The sequence below is a fragment of the Populus alba genome, chromosome 5, assembly GCF_005239225.2.
Source record: "Populus alba chromosome 5, ASM523922v2, whole genome shotgun sequence".
In the NCBI taxonomy this organism is placed as follows: domain Eukaryota; kingdom Viridiplantae; phylum Streptophyta; class Magnoliopsida; order Malpighiales; family Salicaceae; genus Populus; species Populus alba.
This window is the reverse complement of record NC_133288.1, coordinates 3,228,738-3,253,014: the sequence shown is the minus strand read 5'-3', so window position 1 is coordinate 3,253,014 and position 24,277 is coordinate 3,228,738. Positions and strand designations below refer to the sequence as shown.

General features: G+C 31.0%; 4 protein-coding genes across 4 annotated transcripts; all 4 read left to right on the top strand.

Annotated features, from left to right (window-relative positions):
• The first annotated feature begins 4,172 nt into the window (after positions 1-4,172).
• On the top strand, positions 4,173-5,308 carry LOC140955574 (uncharacterized). Its single transcript, XM_073409119.1, has 4 exons — positions 4,173-4,286; positions 4,402-4,527; positions 4,638-4,862; positions 5,024-5,308. The coding sequence occupies exons 1-4, from the start codon at positions 4,220-4,222 to the stop codon at positions 5,158-5,160; spliced, it is 555 nt and encodes a 184-aa protein (XP_073265220.1). The 5' UTR covers positions 4,173-4,219; the 3' UTR covers positions 5,161-5,308.
• A 1,337-nt stretch (positions 5,309-6,645) lies between these two features.
• LOC118051419 (F-box protein At5g07610-like) lies at positions 6,646-8,624 on the top strand. Its single transcript, XM_035062062.2, has one exon. It carries the CDS (start codon positions 6,947-6,949, stop codon positions 8,090-8,092), a length of 1,146 nt encoding a protein of 381 aa, XP_034917953.1. The 5' UTR covers positions 6,646-6,946; the 3' UTR covers positions 8,093-8,624.
• Positions 8,625-13,533: 4,909 nt separating this feature from the next.
• LOC118051420 (bifunctional 3-dehydroquinate dehydratase/shikimate dehydrogenase, chloroplastic) lies at positions 13,534-19,464 on the top strand. The gene is made up of 10 exons (XM_035062064.2): positions 13,534-14,029; positions 16,105-16,210; positions 16,418-16,636; positions 16,971-17,311; positions 17,659-17,722; positions 17,932-18,040; positions 18,173-18,319; positions 18,438-18,586; positions 18,679-18,841; positions 19,323-19,464. Exons 1-10 carry the CDS (start codon positions 13,815-13,817, stop codon positions 19,364-19,366), a joined length of 1,557 nt encoding a protein of 518 aa, XP_034917955.1. The 5' UTR covers positions 13,534-13,814; the 3' UTR covers positions 19,367-19,464.
• Positions 19,465-20,477: 1,013 nt separating this feature from the next.
• On the top strand, positions 20,478-21,449 carry LOC118051421 (bifunctional 3-dehydroquinate dehydratase/shikimate dehydrogenase, chloroplastic). The gene is made up of 3 exons (XM_035062065.2): positions 20,478-20,639; positions 20,748-20,967; positions 21,068-21,449. The coding sequence occupies exons 1-3, from the start codon at positions 20,490-20,492 to the stop codon at positions 21,094-21,096; spliced, it is 399 nt and encodes a 132-aa protein (XP_034917956.1). The 5' UTR covers positions 20,478-20,489; the 3' UTR covers positions 21,097-21,449.
• Positions 21,450-24,277: the final 2,828 nt, after the last annotated feature.

Here is a 24,277-nt window from a genome sequence, read left to right as displayed (position 1 = left end):
TATATATATATATATATATATATGTTTTGTCAAGACTTAGACTTAAGTTAATAATACAAATATGATCGATATATATATGAAATTTTCCCTCATCATATCTAAAAAGATCTTTTTTAAACATGAAAAAAGGTCATTGCAATTATGCAAAATATTAAGCTCACTAAAGGCATAAAAATTGAGGGGAAGTGGAATTGTCGTAGAATTTGGAACTTGATCTATTATTTGCACCTATTATTTATTCTTGTTATTTATGTTTTTCTACTATATTAATTTGGTTTGCTGTGTTTTTATATATAAAAAATTATTATTACACATGTCATCTAAAAAAAACATCATATATATGCTGAAAATTAATCATAATTAATTAACTCTTTGACTTGAAAACAAAAGGAAGAGTATTTTTCAATTAAAAATTCTCAATTTGGTTTCTAATTTAAATTTATATTACATTTTAAGGCTTTTTTCTTGGGTTCTTCAGGACAATCTAATGCTGTCAATAGGCCAACATAACCAAACAATCATAGAGCAGTACTTGCAGCTGCATCTATTAACTTAAATAAAAGTCATTAAATGCTTCTATCATAAATATATTTGGTGCCTAACTTAGAAAATTGAGAGGAAGGCTTGGATCCCCAGCATAAGGGCAAGCAAAGAAACTGAAAAATTAATTAAACCGAAAAAACTGAAAAAAAAAAAATAATTCAAATAACCGAACCGTAAAAAAAAACCAATTAGAATTTTAAAAAAACCGATCAGTTCGGTTTCGATTTTATAAGCCTAAAACCAAAAAAACCCAAGCCAAACTAAAAAAATCAAGCCAAAACCAAGTCAAACCAGTTTGAACCAGTTTTGGTTTTTTTTTTTAATCGGTTTAGTTGTTTTTTTTAAAAAAACCAAACCGAGAATGATTACCCCTACCTCAACCTACATCTCAAGTCTTTTATGTAATACATAGGAGATAAAAGACAAGAGAGACATAGAAGTAAAGTGAGGGAAAGAAATCCCATAAATTTATGAGGTATTTGTGAGAAAGTATAGTTGTTTCTATTAGTAGAGAGATTCTCAATTGGTCTCCTACTAATAAATAATGATAGTTGAACATATTATAATAAATAAAATAGCAGCAAAATACGAAATTGAAAGGTTCAAGAGAAATAATTTCTCATTATGAAAAATAAGAATGAAGACGGTTTTAAGGAAAGACAATTATCTAGCAACAATTAGAGAAAGACCATCGGAGATCACTGATAATGCTAAATGGATTGAGATGGATGGCAATGTTATTGCTAACACACATTTAGCATTAGATGATAATGTATTATCAAGTGTAGTGGAGAAAAAACTATAAGGAAGATTTGGATACTCTAACAAAGTTATATGAGTTTAAGTCTATGCATAATAATATTTTTTAAAAAAGAAGACTTTACACCTTACGAATAATAGAAACCACAATAGTGACTAAGCATATCAATACTATAAGAACTTTATTTTCATAACTCATTGTGTTGGGTAAGCAAATAAAGGAAAATGAATGCCCAAAGCTTTTACTTCAAAGTCTTCCCGATTTATATGATCATCCCATTATAAACCTGGATAATAACATCCTCATAGACTATCTAGTCTCCAACGATGTTGCAACTACTATTTTGAAAGAAGAAAATAGGCGCAAGAACAAAGAAAACAAATTAACAATTCACACTAAGCAGAGGTATTATTGATATCAAGAGAAAGATCAACAGGGCATAGCTTTAGTGGGAGTCAAAGCCAAGAATGGTCCAAATCAAGAAATAAAAAGACTATGAAATGCTAAAGTTGTAATAGGAAATGACATTATAAAAAGGACTACTAGTATAAAAAGGATATAAAGAACAACACTGACTCATTAAAACCTCAATGATGCATTGCAAATACTTTAGATAATAAAGATGTTTCATATAGTGAAATAGCGACAACCTTGAAGATAAAACGAAGCTCATTAAAGTTTAATTAATGGTTTTAGGAGCAAGGCACATGACTCCTCATTAGGATCTTAACAACAACGGCAAGGAATGATAATTAATTGGATGCACAAACATCAAAAGCAACCATAAATGATAGAGAAAAACATTTAACATTCTTCCTCAAATATTCTTTGGGCATATCATTCTCCATGAAAATATAGTATCCAAGTTTCCTAAAGTAAAATACCATGTCTCCTTCGAAAGCTGACAGTGGCATTACATTTTTATACAGCAATTGTTGGTAAATAAAAATGTACTATATTTGTATAGTTATTTAATTTCTTCACAAGCCATTTTTTAGATAAGAGTTTCAAAATTTCTCATTCTACAAATTTCCAAGTTGACCTCCATTTTACAAGGAAGCCTCAATTTAGTTCATATCCATCAGTGTATATTGTTACATTGTATTATATGAAGGGGTGATGTCGAAGAGTACTATATATAATTATATATGAATCTTAATTATTTGTTTTTTTAGCATAAACCTTGTTTTCTCTAGAAATTCAATGGGGAAAAACCCCACTATTTCAACCCAACATTTCATCGATCTTTAAAAAATAAATCATTTTATTATTATCTTGGTGTATTTTTAATTTTAATTAATTAAATATAATCTTTTAAACTCTAAGTCATTATTATTTACTTTTCTTTCACTCTTATAGCTAGTGTGTGTTTGATAATATGATGTAAGATGTTTTTATAAAAATATTTTTTAATTTAAAGTGTATTAAAATGATTTTTTTTTCAGAATTTTTTTTTATTTTTGACATTAATATATTAAAATCATAAAAAAAATTTAAAAATAATTATTTAATATTTTTTCAAGTAAAATAATTAAAAATATTTTAAAAAACAAGTTAAACCAGGTAATAATATTATCATTACTTGTCCTATTTCTCTATTACAATGTCATTTCCAATTTAGTTAAATTGCAATGAAAGGATTGAAAAGGAAAATATAGATACACGAATATTTACCAAATCGATATTGAATAGGGATTTTTTATCTAATGATGAATCTAATCATTTAGCCGTGATTCAATTATCAACTTGTTTTTACTTTATAACCATGCAGTGTTGACTTCTTTTCTTTTGACCATGTCATTATTATGAATTTTTTTTTTTTTGGATTGTGATGTCACCATTTACTTTGATATTGTATACTCTTCATACGCCTATATTATGGCTACCTAACAAATAAAGGAATGTATCAATCATTTTTACTTAGCCCTTGTAGTTTTAAACTAATTAATTAGTCCTTGTAGTGTAGAAATAATTAAATAGAACTTTGATAAATTTTTACCATCCGCATTTAGTAATTTTTTAATTTTTTTCATAAAAGACCTTTTGCTGTCAAAAATTTTCCATCTTATCTAATCCTATTTTATTTATTTTATTTTCAAGAAAGAAAGAAAATAAACTAAAAAAAGAACATGAAACTTTTAAAACGTATGGATTAAATATACAGTTTCTAAAACTATAAAAGTCAATCAATTATTTTAATTAAACTACAAGCACTAAGTTATAATTTACATAAATAATTTGCCTAATCTCCTATATATTCATTGTCAACTCCTTGACTTCCTTGTTATAGTGCATGTCTATCAATTAATTCCCCACTTTTAGCTGTAAAGATTCAAGGAAATTAACAAATATCAAGAGGGCAGAAAAGTCAAACATTGCAAAAAAATATTTATTTCTTAAAAAATATAGGATAAGTATTAATTCTAGAGAAAATGAAATAATTATACATTGCATTTGGATGATGAATTCACATAGAGTTTTATTGTTCACATATATGGATATAATAATAGGAGAAATACATAGTTGAGATTGTTTATATATACATAATTAAATTATATCAATTGATATAATATAATATATCACAAAGGATGGTGGATACATTGTAGGAATTTTGAAATAGAAAAGATATAAATAATAAAAAGAATTCATGTCAAGACCGACACGAGAACATTTATTTTAAATTTTATTTTTATTTTTTCAACTAAACATAATATCATTTATTTTATTCTATATTAAAATATTAACCAAATGCAACCCTAATAAACTTTTTACCGATAAGTAATAATTTCTCAAATTCGTAAATAGTAAAGACTACATAAAATTATTAATCTCCGAGCCCCGCAAGCACTGCCTGCAACCAGTATATAATACAGAAGGCAGAGCCATTTCTTTGTGCTACCTCTGTTAGTGTCGATAATGGCTAGTTGCCTGGTGTTCCTCGTCCTGGCTTTCTTCGTTTTCTCGACAAATGTAGATGCACAAGGTGATATTTTATTTATTTATTTCGTTTTTTTCTGTTTCAATACGTAGATCGATGCCCACTTTCTAAGATCTTGCGTCTAACTATTTCAAATTAATTCTTTGCCTAAAATTTCTAGTTACCGTTTACTGTCAAGCATCCGATTACAACAATGAAGTATTGATGCAATGGATGTATGCCAACGGCATTTCCTGTCAGCCAATTACTAGCAGCACCTCAACTCCTTCAATTAGCAGCAAAAGCAGTAAGCTTTGAGCGCCAAGATCTTACCTTTTTCCTTTCTTTTATGTTTCTAGAGACCCCCACTTCGAGTTTATGTCTAACCATTTCAGATTGTATGCTTGGAATTTCTAGTTGAAGTTGATTGTGAAGGATCCAGATTTTACGTGGATGAAAATGTTTTAGAATGGATAGATGCCAACAACATACCCTGTCATCCAATTACTAGAAGCAAAAGGAGAAACAAGCTTCCCATTATACTTGGAACCGTCATTCCAGTTTTCTGCATTTTCTGGGCTATTGTGGGGTTTATAGTGCACCACAAGAGAAAAACAGCAGCCATTGCTGCAATAACTGCAGGTTAGCAAGCAGAATATTATCTATAATGTGGTATACTTTGACAGTATTACAAGTATTTTTTTTTTAATAAAAAGAGTTTGAATCAAATTAATATCTCTCTATGACATTAATTGATTATATCAGTTGAGTTACAACTCGTTTAATTTTCTTGGATCGTTAAGGACAAGTTGACGGTGCCAATAAGAATACTCAGGGATCACTAAGTGCCGATGGGAGCAAGATCAACATCCACGACCAAACAAGTCAAGGGATTGGTGATCAATATCCACAGCAGCAACAAGAGAGCAACCATGCCTGAGATGAGAAACGCCTAACTTTCTTTGCTCATATATTATTTGGACATGTATCATTATTTCTTCTTGCAAATATTGTATTCAAGCTTTCCAAAGTCGTTGATCATATGTTGAGGACTGATCATCATTGACATGATTTGTATTGCAGCAATTAGCTGGTTCTAAAAATTGTACCTTAATTAGTTGTTGTATTGTGTTCTTTGGAACCCCTGTTCCAACCATGTTTTAACATGCAGTTTCAATATCGGATCATTCGATAAATTTGCAAGTTTTCCTCGATTCGTCTGAATTAGCTTTTTTTAAACTACAGTTATAATACACCATGTTAAAATTCTCATCGAGAAGCCATGTATAAGTGTTATGTATAGATTTTACAGAAACAAATATTTTTTAAAAAAATGAACATGAATACTTTGAAACTCAGTGGCTTGTCAAGAAACTTGGTGGCTGTCATCATCTGTTTCTTGGGTTTGGCCTTTGATCCTTTAAAATGGCCTCATTACAAGGTCCTTTTTGGTGACTCTATAAAAACGAGAACTAGAAATCAGATAAATATACATTAATCAGAGACCGAGTCCTGGATTGTGTAGCCATGATGACCAACTGAGCAGCCACTGCCAAATCTGATTTTGCATGGGGTTTTTTTGTAATGGTGTTATTCACTGGTACAATGATGAACTGACATCAGTGGTGTCTTTTGATGCTGATAATTATGAACAAAAGATTTTTTTTAAAAATATAAATAAATAAAAAATCAATAATCAAACCTGAGATCAAATTAATAATTTAAATATAGACTTGAGTCATTGGTATAATTAATAATTTAAATAATATGAATAAAAAAAATAATAACAAAAAATTAACAATGAACAAAAGATTTTAAAAAAAAATCAAACCTAGTTCATCTAAATTATCAAATAATCTAATAGGCATTATATTTTTTTTATTCTAGGATCAAATTAATAATTTTAATATTCAATAAAAAAAACAAAATAATTAATCCAACTCTATATAATTTGTGTAGGCAAAACTCACTACGAAAATCTCAATTATTTTAAAAGTATTTTTAATTTGAAAAATATGTTTTTGCTATAGTTTTGATCTAAAAATAAAGAAAAAATATGAAAAATTATTATTTAAAAATATATATATATTTCGAAAATCACCTGTAGTATAATTTCAAACCCACAAAATAATCCGATTTTCCAACCTTTTTTCAGATTAATTTCTAAACCGGATCTTCGGACTAGGACCACAGGAGGAGGAAATGGCTAAGGGTTCTTGTATATTGGGCTATTATCACCAGTGTCCGGGGCTTATTTTTCAAAGCAGGCTAGTGCAAGTCCACTGCTACTAAATTTATTGTAAGTGGGCCATATGAGGCCGAGATCTGTTCTGAGATATGGGCTTCTAGCCCATCATGCTTCTCCTCCTCCTTGTTACAGTGCTGAAACATGACAAAACGACAAGCACTGACTGGAGATGGGTAGGTGTAGAAAAGACACAAGACACAATAGAGGACTCCTTGTTTGGGTCCACGACCAAAGAGAACAGCAACACGACAGCGAAAAGCAGCAGAGCACGCCATTCTTCCAAGGGCTTCAAGTCTTCACTGCTCATGGAAGCTTAAGCGGCTAAGTATAATTTGTTTGATTTCCCATTTCTGTAGCTGTCAGTAAATTTTAATGCTGATTATGATGCTATAGATTGTGTAGAAGCCTTGACTTTCTTTGAAGATCAAAACCCATCAATCAATTAGTTTTGTTATCTGGATTTAGCCATCAATCCATCATGATGAGAGACGGCAAGTTAAAACGATCTTGCTATGTGCCTTCTTCATCAGCAGAAGTAATAGGGAACAACCTAGACCTCGTTACTGAAATCTTGCTCCGTGTACCGGTAAAACCACTCCTTAAGTTCAAGTGCGTGTCAAAGCAATGGATTTCTTTAATTTCAGACCCTAAATTCTGTGCCTCTCATACTCACCACCAACCACCAACAGCACCCTCTGCTCTCTTCCTGCTCAACTACTTGGCTTCCAGCCCTCAGCTGATTGTCCCTTTAAAAAATGAGCCTATGCCAATCACTATGCCCTTCTTGGACCATCTAAATATTCCTGGATTCTGTATTGATCAGTCCTGTAATGGGTTGCTTCTCTGCTCTTCCACTTGTTTAGACTCAACTGATTTGGGGTACTGGTTTTTTATTTGCAATCCCACCACCAATCATTTCAAGAGGATTTCTCACCCTGTTCACAAATTTGACAAGTTTCCTCATCCTCCTCTTCTTTGTTTGGCTTTTGATCCATTAAAATCATTCAACTATAAGGTTGTTTGTTTCTACCAAGTTGTTTCTGGTGAATATCAAATTGATGTGTATTCGTCGGAGACTGGGTCCTGGGGTTTAAATCAAATTCCTTTCGTAAATCCTCCTCCTTTGAAGATTCATGAGTGGGTTTTTTGCAATGATGCTATTCACTGGTGCAGTCTTGAAGAGAACTCGCAATATTTTGATGTTTCTAGTGAGAGCGTGAATATTCTGCCAATGCCTCCGAGAGGTAAACTAGACATTACGTACTTTGGTGGTTCTCGAGGCCATTTGCATATGGGCGTTGGCATCAGCCGTTTAGTCTTAGAATTTGATATTTGGGAGCTGAAAGAGGATTATTCAGGATGGTTTATAAAGTATCATCTGGATCTTCATTCTATGAGAAGAGTGTCAGCCAATCGATGCCCGTTGTCAGTTTTGAGCCTTATCCGGGCTGAAAAGGAAGATGAGTCGACGATTGTGTTTGCTGTGGATGGTAGAGCAATGTCCTATAATCTTTATGACAGGAGATCAAAAATGCTCTGTGATTTGCTGCAGGAAACTAATCCTTACAGTGGTTATTTAAAGTTTCATGCTTATGAATACTTTGAGACACTTTTTCATGTTTGAGCACAGCAATTGTACTGTCAGTAATGCAACCATCAACCTGCTGAGTCGTAACATCTGCAGCATTGAAATTTCAGTTCTATGTAGAAGTCAGGCTCCACCAGTTGAAGTATTTTGGTCTGTTTTGATCTAGAGAATAATTATAGATTTCCTTATCCAAGAACCGCTATTCTTGCTGCGCTGGTCATCTTCCCGTCAAAGAGATGTGAGAGGCAGTATATCCAAGAAGTGAGATATGGAAGAAAATGGAGTTCATGGAGGAAATGATCAAGCTTGGGGAATTGGGAATTTTGAAATGAAGGAATTACGGAGGTGCTTAACCAGCTTACCATGGAGAGTCAGCAATACCAACTGTCCAACTAAACCCTTCAGATGTTGAAAGAGGCAGTATATCTGTTCCCAGCTCGGAGATTTACCTCTCTGCTAGAAGCTTGAACCACATTTAAAGGCAATTTCACAGATTTTTTTTCTTTTTTCTTTTTAGCTTTTCAGCATTTTTGTTTGTGAGTTCTCAATGAAATATAGGGTTTTATCACTGACAAGAAGGATTTTGCTATTAAATGTGACTAAACTAAAATTCTATTCGTAGCCAACTAGATTGGCAGATTGTTTTCAAACTAAAGAGGTTGTCAGAATGTCAAATTTGACGGCTTTTATGTATGTTTTTGTATTTTAAAATTGTTTTTTTTTTAATTTAAAAAATAATTTTATTTTAAATTAATTTTTTATATATATTTTTATATTGTTTTGATATGCTAGGTTGAAAATAAATTTAAAAAATATATATATATATATTATTTTAATATGTTTTTAAATAAAAATATTTTAAAAAATAATTATTATCACAGTATAAAATTACAATCCATATAGCTTGGTCTCAGCTTCTTCATCCTGTTAATATACCAAAAAAAAAAAAAAAAGATTATGAGTAAGAATATGAGATAACAGCTGAGTGAATCGACAAACACATGATAAGTGCTTTTCTTTGGGACATTGAAAAAACCAAGTCACTTGGATTATGGATTCTGGGCTGATAAAGTATAGATCTTGAGCTTCTAAAAGCCTTTGAGTTACATCAAAATCATTTTTTTCACATCAAGAGCTATCTGCTTTCACACATAGAGGATCAGACAACTAATTGTTTTATGTAATCAATTTTTTAAAAAAACCGAAGATCTAAACCAATAACAAAACCATCGACTGTCAGCGAGAAAAAGCGAAATGTTGAGCAAAGAATCCTGAACGTGAACAAGAAGGAAGAACAGAGGAGGAAAAGCCCAAAAAAACCACCCTTTTCATGTTAATTTTTAGGAGAAATTAACAATAAAGCCATGAATGATGACTAGGAGTTTTTGAGCAACGCATACCTGACATAAATAGCAACCTGTATTTTAAAAACCAGAGAAAATCTTGCTGTGATTAGTAATTTATCTCCATGAATTTTGAAGTTGTCGAGAAAGTGTGACTGGTTATGGATTAAGGAGGAGGAAGAAGTCTTGTTAGAAAGACAAGCAGCAAGTGATTAGTGATGCAGCATGGTCCTACACAGAACTTCTCATCCTGTCTCAAACAGCAAGCTGTGTACTAAAATAGAAGCATTGATCCCATTTTCAAGAAGGAAATACATGAAATAAATAAAGATATGGATTCAAGAATCGATCCTCATGCTCGAAATATTGAAATCATTTTGGTTTTTCACCCGTTCTCCTTTTTTCTCTAATTCCAATGCTAGAGATCTCTCTATGGGGTGAATCTCTTTTGCTTTTAAATAAATAAATAAATATTCAATTTTACTCAATAAAGTTTAAACAGCGTGAAAATTGTGAATTCATTTAATTCAATATCATGAAATCACATGCATTGATTTCCTTTTTCTTTCCTTTCTTTTTTTTTCATCTTTTTATGTCATTGGAAAATATTCTAGATTTTTGTAGTGATTAATTCATGAGAACTTCAAATAGAAATAAGCTTTTCGAAATTGCGTTGTAGACTATGGTGATTACGGACTTTTCTTTCTAGGCCTGGTGTTTTTTGCAAAACAAGCCCCATATAGAAACAAGAAACCTTTAATGTTTAAGCCAATAATTATAAGAGAGGAAATAATGTATAGTAAAGAGAAAATGGTAAGAGAATATAAGAGAAAATGTATGTTTTGTCTACTAATTTGTATGAAGTTCTTGGATGAGCTTCTGTTTGTGCGAAGCTCTTGCGTTGAGTAGCTTGAGTTAGTCTGAAATAACTTGTATTTGTTTCTAGCTACTTGAATGTTTATCTCATAATTAAAGTATTTATAAACCTTAATTATAAAAGCTTATTTTTAGGATTGTGAAGAATAGTGTTGCAGTTACTTGATGTGATTTATAGATTGGGATGTAAAGAAGAAGTTGGATTGTGAAGAATAGTAATGTGATGTATAGAAAGGGATGTAAAGAAGTGTGAACCATAAATAATAAAGGATAGAAAAATAGTATAAGCTCTACATGAAAAAAAAAAAAAAAAAAAAAATTGTGAGTGCTTGACAAAGATATTTTGAGAGCAAATAGATTGAAGTGCATGCCTTCTAGTATGAGCAAGAGAGAGACCGGGAGAAGAGGAGAAAAAAAGTGTTCATGACTCAACTTTATTTGTTTTTACGTTTTAAAAATATTTTAAAAATAATTTAAATTTTTTTATTTTTTTATTTTATATTAATATTTTTTGATGTTCTTAGATCATTTTGATATGTTAATGTCAAAAATAATTTTTTTAAAAAAAAATTATTATTTTGATACATTTTTATAAAAAAAAAAATTTTAAAAAATAACCGCAACCACATTCTCAAACAAACAAACTAATATGAGAGAGAAAGATGATGTATATAAGAGAAAGAGAAAGAAAAGGTACATGTTAAAGGGAAAAAAAAAAAAGAGAGAGAAGAGAAACAAACAAAACATGGGATCGGTTGTCTCCCCAACTAGTTTTATTATATATATGTTTTTTGGCATTATCATTTAGTAAATAAAAGGTGTAATTTTTTTAAAATATTAAAAAATAATATGAATTATATATTAAACCTTGTCAAATAACTTAAATTTTTTAGTTGATATAGTTTGTTAACATTGTATCGAAGCCTTATTAACTAAACAATTATAAGTTTAAATTTCATCATCTTCATTCTATAAAATAAAACATAAGATAGTAAATATGTACAAGTTTTAAGCCTAAATGATTTTCATTGAGAGGATGTGTTAGAAAATAATATAATTATATCTTGAAATCACATCAACTAATTTAAATTTTTAGGTTAAGATAGTTTTTTAACAATAATGTCAATTACTTTAGTCTCTTAAATTCAAACTTCTAATAATAATAATAATAATAATAATAATAATAGAATAAAAAAATAGAGATTAACAAGGTGAGCAATACAAAATTAACTTATGAATTAACAAGATAAAAAACAATCTAGTACGAAGCTGCTGACATTTTAACCACCATGAAAACGATGCCACCATATTAAACTTCAAAGCACGAGACTGAACGGTCCACTGCCCTGCTGAATTGATATTTCAGCAACCTAAATCTCCCTGCCACGGTTCATCCCCCCACAAATACATACAAAAATTATTAAATGAAGTTAATTCATTATTTAGAATTATTGACCAACCAATGAATTTCTCATAACTCACTGAATTTAATTATTCGAGTCATTAATTAAGTTAATAAATTATATTTAGATATATTTTAAGTATCTTCACATTTAATATCGCAATTATAATTATGGGATGAGATTTTATTCTGATAATTATAAAGTAAAATAATTAAAATCATAATCAAATGGGAAATTCAATAATATTAGATGGTGGACTAGATTCATCTTTAAATAAAAAATTATGCACGTAAGTCGTATACTCAAACTAAGCGTGACGTGGAAACACCTCCTCCCTGTCCTTCGTGAATAGAAAACTTCATAGATGTCCCCAGCCTTTAAGTACAGTCTCGATTGGATCCTCAATCTATTTTATTTTATTTTATTTTTTATCTTAATTAGGTCTACAACATACTAATAAACTCTCAATTAATTAGCTATTTTATACTCTTACTAAATGTTAATAAAATACGGCAAATAATTCTTTTAAAAATGCTTACAAATACTGAGTTGTTCTAGTTTAAAATTATGGTATGATAGTTCATATATTTTTTGGATTTTTTTAGCATTCAATATTACTCAATTATAGTAGTTATAAAAAACCACATCCTTTGAAGCAAAATCATAACAATTCTTGAATCTATAAGATTCTATCTTCTTTTTGGGAAGCAAGGCAGCGTAAATAAGAACTAAAAGATTGAGAAAAGGACATGGTCTTTGAAGATAATAATATATAATAGTGTTCTTATATCCATATCCTAGACAAAATACAAACAAATTATTCTTATATATTGAAAAAAGGAAAGCAATATATAGGGACAAGTCTAAAAAAGAAAAGAACTAACTTAGAGAACAGAGAAAGAGAATACATAAAAATAAAAATAAAATCTAATGCTGATCTACCACAACAGAGAAACCAAGAAATAAAAGACAAAATAAAAAATAATTATCTAAATTTTTTTATTATATCACAATTTAATACTATAAATAGATTTTAAAAAAATCATTTTCTATATAAATAAAGCTAAAATTCAGAAGATAGAATCCAATAACAACTTGATAAGAGATGGAGAACAGAATTGTTAATTAAATTGAAGTGCTATATAAGACATTACGAGTGAGTAATGTCAGCATCCATCCATCCCTCCCTCCCTCCCTCACCTACCACGAACCCACTAATAACCAAACCTAACCTTTTTTTGTTTTTTTGAAAGAAAAAAAAAACGTAACCAGGCAGGCTTACATGGAGGCAAGATTTGTTGGTGGCTAGCAAGAAGCAAAATGGCATACGACTAACGTATTCCTTGGACTTTTATTGACGACACACTCAAACTAAGCTCAAAAGTCACCTAACCAAACTCTCTCACCATTAAACCTAATCTAAGAAAGACCCAAAAATCATGATTGGAGAATAAAAAAAAAAAAACTCAACAACTCCATCGGTCAACTTTTTTTCTAACGTTCAAGACAGAAAAATCACAGACGATAATAATAATAATAATAATAATAATAATAATAATAGATATGTCTTTTATTATTTTTATTTTAAAACTGTCTGTAGAATAGATAATATATAGTTCTCTCTCGAGCTAAAACCATGATTCTGAAAATTAAAAAATAAAATAAAAATTGTGGTTAATTATTTCTTACAATTAATTTTGTTGTAATCACGCTTTTAAAAAATAAATACACTTGAATAAATCAATGCAGGGAAAATGCAAGAAACAGCTTCAGTGTCGGATTTTTATTTTATTTTCCTAGAACTTGCTTCAACTGGAGGCCGTGGCAAAACTCACCAAACCTTATCTGCTATTTTCTTGGCTATATATATAAACACCCTAATCCCTCTGGAGAAAAACAAAGCATTGATTGGCATGAGCTTGTTCCATTTGGATTGCTGGGTCTCTTTTATATTCTCTTCATTTTGATCTCCTTTCATTCTTTTTTTCTATTTTGTTTAGTTTTTCTTAAACTTAGAGTCCAAGAAAGCGTCGATCTTGCCTTCTATATCATACCCTGCAAACACGCAGCAATCCTTTGCGAGTCACTGCACTTTTCCGTCTCAAAAATCACTGGTTTCTTCATCTTTTTGGCCTGATGGGGAGTGTTGGAGTCCTGACAAATTCTGTAATGGTTTGTGCTCCATTAATGGCTGAATCTGTTGAGCAAATGGTGATCGACATGCATAGTGCAAAGGCACAAGGTGCTGATGTTGTGGAGGTCAGGTTGGACTGCATTAACGAGTTCCAGCCTAGCCAAGACCTGGAAACCATCATCAGAAACAAGCCATTGCCGGTGATCATTGTCTACAGGTAACTTCTTTTTTCTTTTTTCCTTTAGATTAGTCGCGATCCCATATGGTCAATTTTTGAATTACTAGGGTTCAAAGAGAAAAATTAGTAGTGATCGAAGAGAAGGAGACGGCTCTGAATGGAATACGTCTCCCATGAAAAGTTTTAGAGGGTATTTGGTAGTATATTTGGAAAGCATTTTTAAAAAAATTTTGAATTTTTTTATTTTTTAAATTAATATATTTTTAATATTTTTAAATTATTTTAATGTATTAATTTTAAAAATAATTTTTTAAAAATAAAAAAATATTATTAAAATATTTTTTAAAATAAAAAATATTTTAAAAAATAATAACAAATTCTCAACCATTAAATGAATTGATTTTATGTGGGCAAGGCGCAAGGATCTTGCGTAGGAGGAGTAGGTCCCCAGTCTCCTCAAACCTTTCTCCTCTTCCCACGTTTTTAGGTGAACTTCAAATTGTATCCCTGTAGATTCATGAATGTTCTATTTCAGCCCTTATGTTTTAAAATCTTATAATCTTATCCTTCTAGATTTCAAAAAGGTCCAATGTTACTCCTAATCACTAAATAGCCTGTTTTTTAAAATTTGGTTTTTGAGTATAGATGGGTCAAAAGTAAGAAAAAATAAAATAAAGTGTGAAGATATTAGCTTTTAATTAGTTCATAAGCAGGGGAGGATAGTATTGAAACTCTTAAAAACTATATGGATAACTTTCAAATTTTATATTATTCAGATAGGAGTGGAACATTTGATAATGGCAAAAAATGTAATTTAACTCTCTCTTTTTAACTTTCCTGTCTTCCTTTATTCTAAGACCAAGACTTTGCATGTATATTGTAGTTTTTATTATTTTTTAAAGTATTTTTTGGTTTAAAAATATATTAAAATAATATTTTATTATTATTATTTTTAAAATTTTATTTTTAACATTATCATATTCATATAATCCAAAATCATAAAAAAAAATTAATTTTAAAAAAAAAAATTCAAAATTTTAAAAACACACAACCGGCTGCACAAACAAAAACAACCTTTAAGTGCTGCATCATGTTTGGCAACTTGACTCGTTGCATGTTTGCCAAGAATTTAAATTTTTTTTTATTGATATGTTAATAAAAAAAATAAAAAATATATATTATTTTAATATTTAAAAAAAACTTTAAAAAATAATGGCTCATGTAAATCTCGTTGTTGTTGATAATGGAGCCCACATTATAATGAGACCCATATGCAAGGCTCGCTAGCGGAGCTCATACGCTGGGTGTTTGTGCCTGGTGGGTTAGCGTCGCGACAATCTTAGATTCCTTCACTTTCTTTTTCTTTTTTTGTCATTTTGAAAAAAAGAAAAAAAAGGAAAAAAAAAAAAAGCTGGAAGTTTAACAGAAGAAAATGAAAGGAAATTGGCTAACCATTAGATTCATCACGGATATAATCGAGGGCATAGAAGCATTGTTAATTAAACTCCACACGGGTTGATCTGGCGCAAGGTTAAGGTTATGGATGGTACGGATTAATCTAGTTCAATAAAAATATTTTAAAAATTAAAACGATTTTGTTTTAAAATATTTTTAAAAAAAAATCAGCCAAATCGGATATATAGATATAAGAAATATACTTGTGTTGTTTAAAGAAAGGATCATAATTATTGTATATGGTGAGGAGGTGTTTGTTTCTAATTATGTTCCCAAACTAGATTTTATATGGACTGATTTTACAAAAAAAAAACATCAAGTTAGAAAATGAATTTAGCATAGTTATAAAACTGGTCTGGCAGGCTAGACAAGTTAATTTAATGATCAAATAATTTTATATTATATTTTTTTAATTGTTTTTTTTAATAAATAAATTCACCTGTCAACTCATAGATTAACCTAATCAACTCATGGATTAACCTAATTAACTCACGACACGAGCTTGAGCTTGAGCTTTCGTACAGGTTAAAATCCTAAACAGGTCTTGTAACTTTGGAATTTATGGATGATACGTGTATATGGCACTAGATGCAGGCTTTAATAAATAAATAAATAAACTTTCAATTTCTTTTATGTTAATTATAGCATAATTGTACCAGGCCAAAGTGGGAAGGGGGGCAGTACGAAGGGGATGAGCACAGAAGGTTGGAAGCACTTCGTTTGGCAAATGATCTGGGAGCTGATTACATTGATTTGGAGCTCAAGGTAGTTTATGAAGTTCTTTTTCGGGATTGAATTGGGTAGAAAATGCAAAACGTGTGAAGTTCTATAAGAAAAGTAGAAATTTGTGATTTGTGTTGACTGTTTATGCCTGTAACTTGCACAAGTAGCAATATGACAGTGTTGATCATCACAGTTAACATTCTGTGAAGCTCTGGCTCGTATTTGACTTGCATCCATGTCATCATCCAGGTTGCCTCTGAGCTGATAGAGGAACTGAGAAACAAGCATCAGAATGGTGGGAAATTCATCGTATCATCTTACTTGAATGGTGCAACCCCCTCGAAAGAAAGTCTCGGCCATCTTGTTGCAACCATGCAAGCTACTGAAGCAGATATCATCAAAGTTGTTTCTGATGCAGATGATATTACAGAAATGGAAAGGATTTTTCATATGCTTTCGCATTGCGAGGTATGAGACATCATGCTAAGAACTTTATGCCTTGAAGGTGTATAGAAATGGCAAAAGATCAGAGTGGATGAAAATAAACTAGTTAGATGTGGTATCACTCTGTAGATTATGAATCAAATTAAAGCATGTTTGACATGTATACATGCACACAGAGATCAAATTTCTTGGGAAAGAACAAGTTGTAATTCGAGATCGGGTTGGCAAAGAGAATCCAAAAAAGAAAATAAAGTTCGTGGAGATTAGAAATGAGAGTGAAAATGTTCATAACATAAGGTTCTTCTTTGAATCAGACTTTCTCGCGTGATACAATTTCAGCTTTTTCTGTAACCTGCAGGTGCCAGCAGTTGCATACTCGGTGGGGGAGAGAGGCCTCATAAGCCAGCTATTGTGCCCCAAATTCGGTGGTGCTTTGGTCTATGGATCCATGGAAGGAAATTCAATTCCTGGTTTACCTACATTAGACAGCCTTAGAGAAGCCTACAAGGTTGACTGCATCAATTCAGATACTAAAGTTTTCGGTCTTGTTTCAAAACCAGTTGGCCACAGCAAAGGCCCTATGTTGCATAATCCTACCTTGAGACATGTGAATTTTAATGGGATCTATGTCCCCATGTTTGTCGATGATCTCAAGAAGTTCTTTGATGTCTACGCAAGCCCTGACTTCGCTGGTTATAGGTACGGTACATGCAATTTTGTAGCCCATTTTGAAGTTAATAAGGCATCAATATTTTAATATAAAACTTTGCTTAATTTGACAACACATGTGAAGAACTTGTTTTTTCTCGGTTCAATATTCATTTTGCATAAAATTGGAAGGAGGATTGCTAGAAATTGTGAAGTGCCGTCTATTTGTATGTTACATTTGGCTTCGTAATAAGATATATAAAATCTTTTTAAAGATTTTTGAATTAAAATTAATTACGAGTTCAAATCTTATTATCCTCCGAATGGTTTAATCTTTTAGTTGAGATCATCGTCTTTCCTATTTTAGTTTCTCATTTCGCTCATTTTCTGAACTGTAGTGTTGGGTTTCCATACAAGGAAGCTGTCGTGCAGTTTTGTGAGGAAGTCCATCCACTGGCTAAGGTGATTTAATCTTCCATTTTAGATGTTTTGTAATTTCACAGGTATTTTTGTTTTCCATCTTCACAGAAGCTTGATGTTTAGGACCATCTTGTAATTTTTTTCATCTTGATGACAACAGTGATCAGTTATAATTAATTATACTTGATGTTACAGTTCTTGATTATAGCTCTGATATATTGCAATGTAATCAACATTTTTGTGCCTGTCAGTGTATAGGAGCTGTTAATACCATCATAAGGAGGCCCTGTGATGGGAAACTGATAGGTTATAATACAGACTGTGAGGGTTCAATAACTGCAATTGAGGATGCTTTGAGAGGTACTGACATTACTTCATCATCTCTGTATCTTTAGAAGGTTGTATACGTTTTGAAAGTGACTGTAAATACTTGGTTATAGCTTATCAGATCTGGTTAGTGATGTATACGCACTGTTCATGTGAATATCACAGGTCAGAAATACGTCAATGGCAGATCCTTAAATTCTCCGTTGGCTGGGAAACAGTTTGTGGTAGTTGGTGCCGGAGGTGCTGGAAGAGCAATTGCAGTTGGAGCTAAGAGTAGAGGAGCCCGTTTGATTATTTTCGACATCGATCTCGGTAGATCCACTGTCATTTTCTTCTTTTTTCCTTGATTAGTTCCTTATGAACTGGTAACATAAGAAATTCAAGAGCACCTAAAACGTTCTTCATCTCTTTCTCATGTTTTTCCAAAAAGAGAGAGCAAAGAGTCTTGCTCGAGCTGTTTCTGGTGAAGCTCAACATTTTGAAAGTCTAGCAAATTTCCAGCCTGAGAATGGGGCAATCCTTGCAAATGCAACACCGATAGGAATGCATCCGAGTACAGATCGAATTCCCGCGGCCGAGGTTCTCTCCGCTTCATACTCTCTCCACTTCATAACAGGAACAGAATTTCGTGTTGGTTTTCATTATTAAAACCTTATATTTGTTTGTTTAAGGAAACCTTGGGGAACTACCAGCTGGTGTTCGATGCTGTTTACACACCAAGAAAAACCAGACTATTAAAAGATGCTGATGCTGCTGGAGCAATTACAGTGAGTGGAGTTGAGATGTTCCTCAGACAGGCCATCGGACAGTTCAAACTCTTCACCGGCAGAGAAGGTATCTCACCTACTTCTCCTTTCTATCGCTTTCGTAATCATCCCTTGTATTTCTCCATTTTATCTCCTATATATTCCTTCCAAAGGCCTACAGGCTACTGCGCTGAGGCCGGATAAACTTGCTAGCAATTGAAGAACTTCACACCTTCTATACCATCCTTCAACTGTCATGCAAACTTGGAATTGAGCCGGATTTATACTCTAGTCGATATGTTTTACTCACAAACTTGAATTATTGAAATGGCAAGAACTTGTCTATCAACCAAAGCCCTGCAATCCTAATTAACTGAAGTTGCCAACTTCAATCCTTAATGATCTTGTACAATTCTTTTATCCACCGCAGATATAAAGCCCATCACAGAGTCATTCTTCCTCAAAGCTCGTTTAATGAATAGAAAACCTTTAGTGTATAATATATAGTTTCGTAAATTCTATCTATGATTGAAATGACCTCATTTTTGTCTGTCCATCTCTGCTTGCAGCTCCGAAGGACTTCATGCGGGAGATTGTTTTAGCCAAATTCTGATGTGTTGCATCATATAAAGAATGCTGTAATGTGTAATCTCGGACTATCATTTAATTGCGAATATCGGTTATAAATAAAAGCTGATTTATTTTTGAAAACTAGTTATTTCTTCTCCAGCTGGTTACTTGATTATTATGCAAGGACATTAAATGTATCAGTCCTCTGCTAAACAGTGAGTCCTGGCTTCCATTTTCAAGGCTGAAACCAAACGTTAAACAAGAAAGGGGTGTTCTGGGAGATAAAATTGTCTTTGAAAAAACATTAACAGAACAGAAAAGGTTTAAAAAACCATTAAAAACCAAATATGATAGTTTGACAAGATCCACAGTTTGTGTTTATGAATGAGTTCAATGAACTGGAAAACGTTATGAATACCCCAAGACTCGAGTCCATGTAATCTGTAGCATTCTCAGAGCATATAAAAAATATAGGAAGACATACAAATTTCGGAGAAAGTTTGGTGTAATACTTGAAGTTAGAGTAGCAAATGTCAAGAACAAGCTTGTCAAATGGTTTCTGTCATGGATAATAACAATAAGGTTGGACGAATTTTCTTGAATTGCGTTTGGATCTTTTCTAAAATTGCCTGTTCTTAGTAAGATTTGATCCTGTGAATAGATACTTTGCAAAACTTGAGAAATTTTGTGTGTGAAACTAATTCGATGTAAATATATACTATTTTTAAAAATTTAGAGTCAAAACTCAAATATAAGACTTCAGGTTGAATGAGTTTATTCTTCTTTAACATGTTATTGAGGGCAGTTTTGCTGAGAATTCTCCCTTGTAAACTCAACTCCTAAGACCAGCATAGCAATTAACTTTTCTTGAACATGGGAAGCCTTCCTGAACATTAGTTTTCCATTTTTTCATGCCAGGCTCCACTTAATAATGTTATCTGTATGTTTTTCTTTCAATTCCTCGAATAAATTTGGTCAGCAAGTGTCAATGCTTTCCCATGTTGACTGCTGTCATCTGGCTGATTTTCCACCTTTGGTTGCTTGCTTTTAGTTCACTACATCTGATCTTCAAATAAGTACTAGTGAAGTGCAAAGCAGTCCTACATGGCAATGTACACCACTACTGGGAAGTGGAACCATGGTCGATCGATTAATTGTTGATCCCAATGAGAAATGCTAAGAAAATCGGTGTTGATGTCGTCGATTGTCTGACAAACTTCTATCCTCACCAAGGTCTTCAAATCCTTATTTTACAGTCTCCTTTGCTCACTTTGGCAATGCAATTGAGAGCTAACTCTATTGATGTTGAGCTTGAGGTATCCACAAATAAACTCCGGTTTCTGGTGCAGAAGTTTTCCATTGGAAAATACCATCTGATACTGCTTTTTGGAGGTCCTGAGCTCCTAGCCTTTATTGTTTTGCAGAATGTTCATGAATTCACCGATTCCATGGATGGAAAGAAACCTGATAAATTCAAAGTCATTGTTTCATCTCACAATTTTCACAATACTCCAACTGCTAATGCCATTGCCGATCTTGTTACACGAATACAAGCCACTGGAGCTGACATGGTGAAGATTTCTACAACTGCATTAGACATAAAAGATTACGGAAAACATTTTTCGGGTTATGGTACATTTTCAAGTAAGTAATGCACACATTTCATGGAACTCTTTTCAGAGATTTTGGTTAAATCATCTAAGAAATTTCCACATAAATGCATTTCTATCTACCAAAACTACAGGTCCCAATTATAGGAGTTGTATGGGGTGAAAGGGGCTTGATTTCATGGTTACTTAGCCGCAAGTTCGGCAGCTACCTCAGTCATGGAGCACTTGAGGCCGGTGCTATATCAGCTCCTGACAATCTACTGCGGAGGATTTGGGGCGGTGCTTCTTGTAGACCTTACCTTGAACTCTGCGACGTGAGTCACGTGGTCGGGGATGTAGAGCCCAGGCCCATCATTCACGTGTTTGGGGATGTTGACCCAGGCCCATCATTTTGCAGCATGCTTTGAGACATTATTATTATACTATATACTAATAGTGAATGCAAGCAGTCTTAGTTTAGGGGTGGTAAGGTTTTTTTAATGGGACTTTTTAATAATTACATTAAAAAAGAGAGTTAATCAGTATTTTTTTCATATTTTTTTCTATAGTTTAATTACTAAATATCTTAGAAAAAAAAAATTCATAGTCATTCGAGGGGTTTTTCTAGTTTTTCATCTTTTTATAAATTAATTACTTAAATGCCCCTAAAATAATATTTCTTAACTATAGATGCAAGAGCACTTTAGAAATTTTGCTATAGTTTTCCTATAATTTTCATGTAAAATGAACTAAAAGACGTTGTTCTCTTAGTTGCCCAGGAAAATTTTGCCCAGTTTTCAATCATTTTTTTTATTTCCATTTACTTAGATTTGGTCACGTAACCTAGGTCTTGAAGAAGTTTCTATTAACATTTGATTTTTATATCAAATATGATCTTGATTATTTGATTATTATTTTTAGCTATTCTTATCATTTTTTTAATTGAAAATTTTTTTTATTCCATCCTTTATGATTTGGTTTTATTTTTTTTTATGTCAAATTTGGTTCTTTTTGTTTTCAAATCTAGAATCACGTTGTTAACAAGTTTATCACCGGGCGTGCTGAGAATTTTGAACAGGTTTTTTTTTATATTATGAAACCTCATGAGCCATAAATTTGAAAGTTGAAAAGGTTGGATTCAATCATTTTTAGTTATTTTTTATCCCTCAACATTTAATTTTATTTGAATTTTTATCAATTTTTGTTCTTCATTCTTTCAAAAAATTATTTTTTATTCTTTTCTCAATTCTTTTCAATTTAGCCTCTAATTATATTTTTCATTTTATTTTTATACAATGTTTGGTCTGCATTATTTTGGTTTTAAATTATTTTACAGTTGGATGTTTTACTTTGTTATTTTTTTTTAAATAGAGCAATCCTTTATATAAAATTTATTTTTTTGTATATAATTATTTTACATTAAATTATTTGCTTTAGTTTTGTTATTTTTTTTTTATTTGATTATTTCAATAACGGTTAGTTGTTCTTAATTAACAATAAAATAACTCAAAAAACATTTTATTATCAAACTAAAAAAATTAAACATATGTATGTTATGCATAGACTCGCAGCCACAACAGGAGAACTGTCCAAATATTTAAAAGAGTTGACCAGCATGTGTTTTTGGAAGAGCATATTAAGAGATAAATTATTCACACTTACCCATTTCTGGTATGGATCAATCATTCAATAATTGAAAATCCACATAAAAGTAATATTATTATAACCAAATCTTAATTTTTTTAAATAAATAGTGATTCCACTAAATGCCAATTCAAAGAACGTATTGTAAAATTGTCTTGTGCTGTCATTATTATTATTATTATTATTATTATTATTATTATTATTATTATCTATACTTTACAATTTTTGAAAACCTTCAACTAGTGGTATATTATTTTAATACGTGAGAGATAATAGGATGTGTTTGAAATCGCAGTAATAAAAATTTTTTATTTTTTATTTATAAATATATTAAAATAATTATTTTTATTTTTTTAATTATTTTTTATATTAATATATTAAAATAAAAAATAATATTTTTTAAAAAAAATATATATAATGAGATCCCTATCGGAGAAGGGGGAAAAAAGTGAGCAAGAAACATGGGAAATTTATCTTTGATAATATTTTTTTATTTTTTAAAAAATTATTTTGATATCATTATATCAAAAATTATCTAAATAGATAAAAAAAAAAAATTTGATATAAAAAAATAAAAAATTAAAATTTTTAAAATACTAAAATATAAAAATAAACAAATTATTTATGACCCACCTAACCCACCTGCCTACCAAACACAGTCGCTTTCTGTACTTTTTTGATATCCATGAGTTGCTCGTGCCATAATTTCCACATTGGTGACATTAGATTTTCTTTTCTTTGATCTTGCTTTTGGAATCGTTCTTCAGATGAAAAGTTTATGGCTTTTCGCTTGTGTTTCTTGATTTCTTTGCCAGGCGAGGCAAAGTTGCTAGTAAAGTTCCAGGACAATCAATACCTAGGCAGAATTTGATTTGCGGAATTTGATTGCTTTCTTCGGACATAAAAGATTTGGATAATTGAGAAAAAAATATATATATCTTTATAATCTTTATGTTTTGAAAGAATATAAATTCATTTTAATATTATTTTATAAATAGATTTATTTTATATTTTGTTTTTAGTTTTATGTTTCTTCTATATCTATTTATTTTATTCTTAAACACTAATCAAAAACCATAACTAGTTAAATTTAAAAATTTTCATAAACGTGTGAAAATATACCCTGCAAGAAAAAAAACATCCAGCCCCTCTCCTCTGATAAATTAGATCTTTAGTTTTGAAAATAAAAACTATTTAAATACCCCCCTCTAATTTTTTTTAATCTAATTGACCCTTTCAAAATCTTTGCCAAGATAGATCCAGCTGACAAATAACTCAAATCTTCCTCCTGTTTTGCTTGCTTATTCTTCTTTTTTTTATCTCAATTGTGTTTACCTTCTATTTTAACAGTATTTGAAAATACAATTTCAAATCGTGTTTTTTAAAATTTTAATTTTTTTATTTAAAAATATTTTTTTATTAAGTTGGAGAAAAAATTCCGACTGATTTATGTCCAAATTCCAACAGCTGAATCTATGTTCTACAGCCAAGTCATTTCAGATGTATTGAAATGTACAAATCATCTGTTTGATTATTCTATTATATCAATAAATTTCCATGTTCTTTTTGTTGCTTTGTTCTTGGACAACCAGAAATTAGTCCTCCAAATAATAACGTTTCTCAATAAATTTCTCAAAGAAGTTCCTCAATTGGATTCTCAAAATTCAAAAAATTGCAATTTTATCCTCTCTTTATAGAGAATATAAGTGTTAGTTGAGTTA

Bases quoted from the DNA above. Each gene is read 5' to 3' on its own strand.
- LOC118051419 (XM_035062062.2), top strand. From the start codon at position 6,947: ATGATGAGAGACGGCAAGTTAAAACGATCTTGCTATGTGCCTTCTTCA.
- LOC118051421 (XM_035062065.2), top strand. From the start codon at position 20,490: ATGAGAAATGCTAAGAAAATCGGTGTTGATGTCGTCGATTGTCTGACA. The intron at 20,640-20,747 runs GTATCCACAAAT...ATTGTTTTGCAG, and splicing joins CTATTGATGTTGAGCTTGAG to AATGTTCATGAATTCACCGA. The intron at 20,968-21,067 runs GTAAGTAATGCA...CCAAAACTACAG, and splicing joins GGGTTATGGTACATTTTCAA to GTCCCAATTATAGGAGTTGT.
- LOC118051420 (XM_035062064.2), top strand. From the start codon at position 13,815: ATGGGGAGTGTTGGAGTCCTGACAAATTCTGTAATGGTTTGTGCTCCA. The intron at 17,312-17,658 runs GTACGGTACATG...TCTGAACTGTAG, and splicing joins CCTGACTTCGCTGGTTATAG to TGTTGGGTTTCCATACAAGG. The intron at 18,587-18,678 runs GTTCTCTCCGCT...TGTTTGTTTAAG, and splicing joins ATCGAATTCCCGCGGCCGAG to GAAACCTTGGGGAACTACCA.
- LOC140955574 (XM_073409119.1), top strand. From the start codon at position 4,220: ATGGCTAGTTGCCTGGTGTTCCTCGTCCTGGCTTTCTTCGTTTTCTCG. The intron at 4,287-4,401 runs GTGATATTTTAT...TAAAATTTCTAG, and splicing joins GACAAATGTAGATGCACAAG to TTACCGTTTACTGTCAAGCA. The intron at 4,528-4,637 runs GTAAGCTTTGAG...TGGAATTTCTAG, and splicing joins TTCAATTAGCAGCAAAAGCA to TTGAAGTTGATTGTGAAGGA.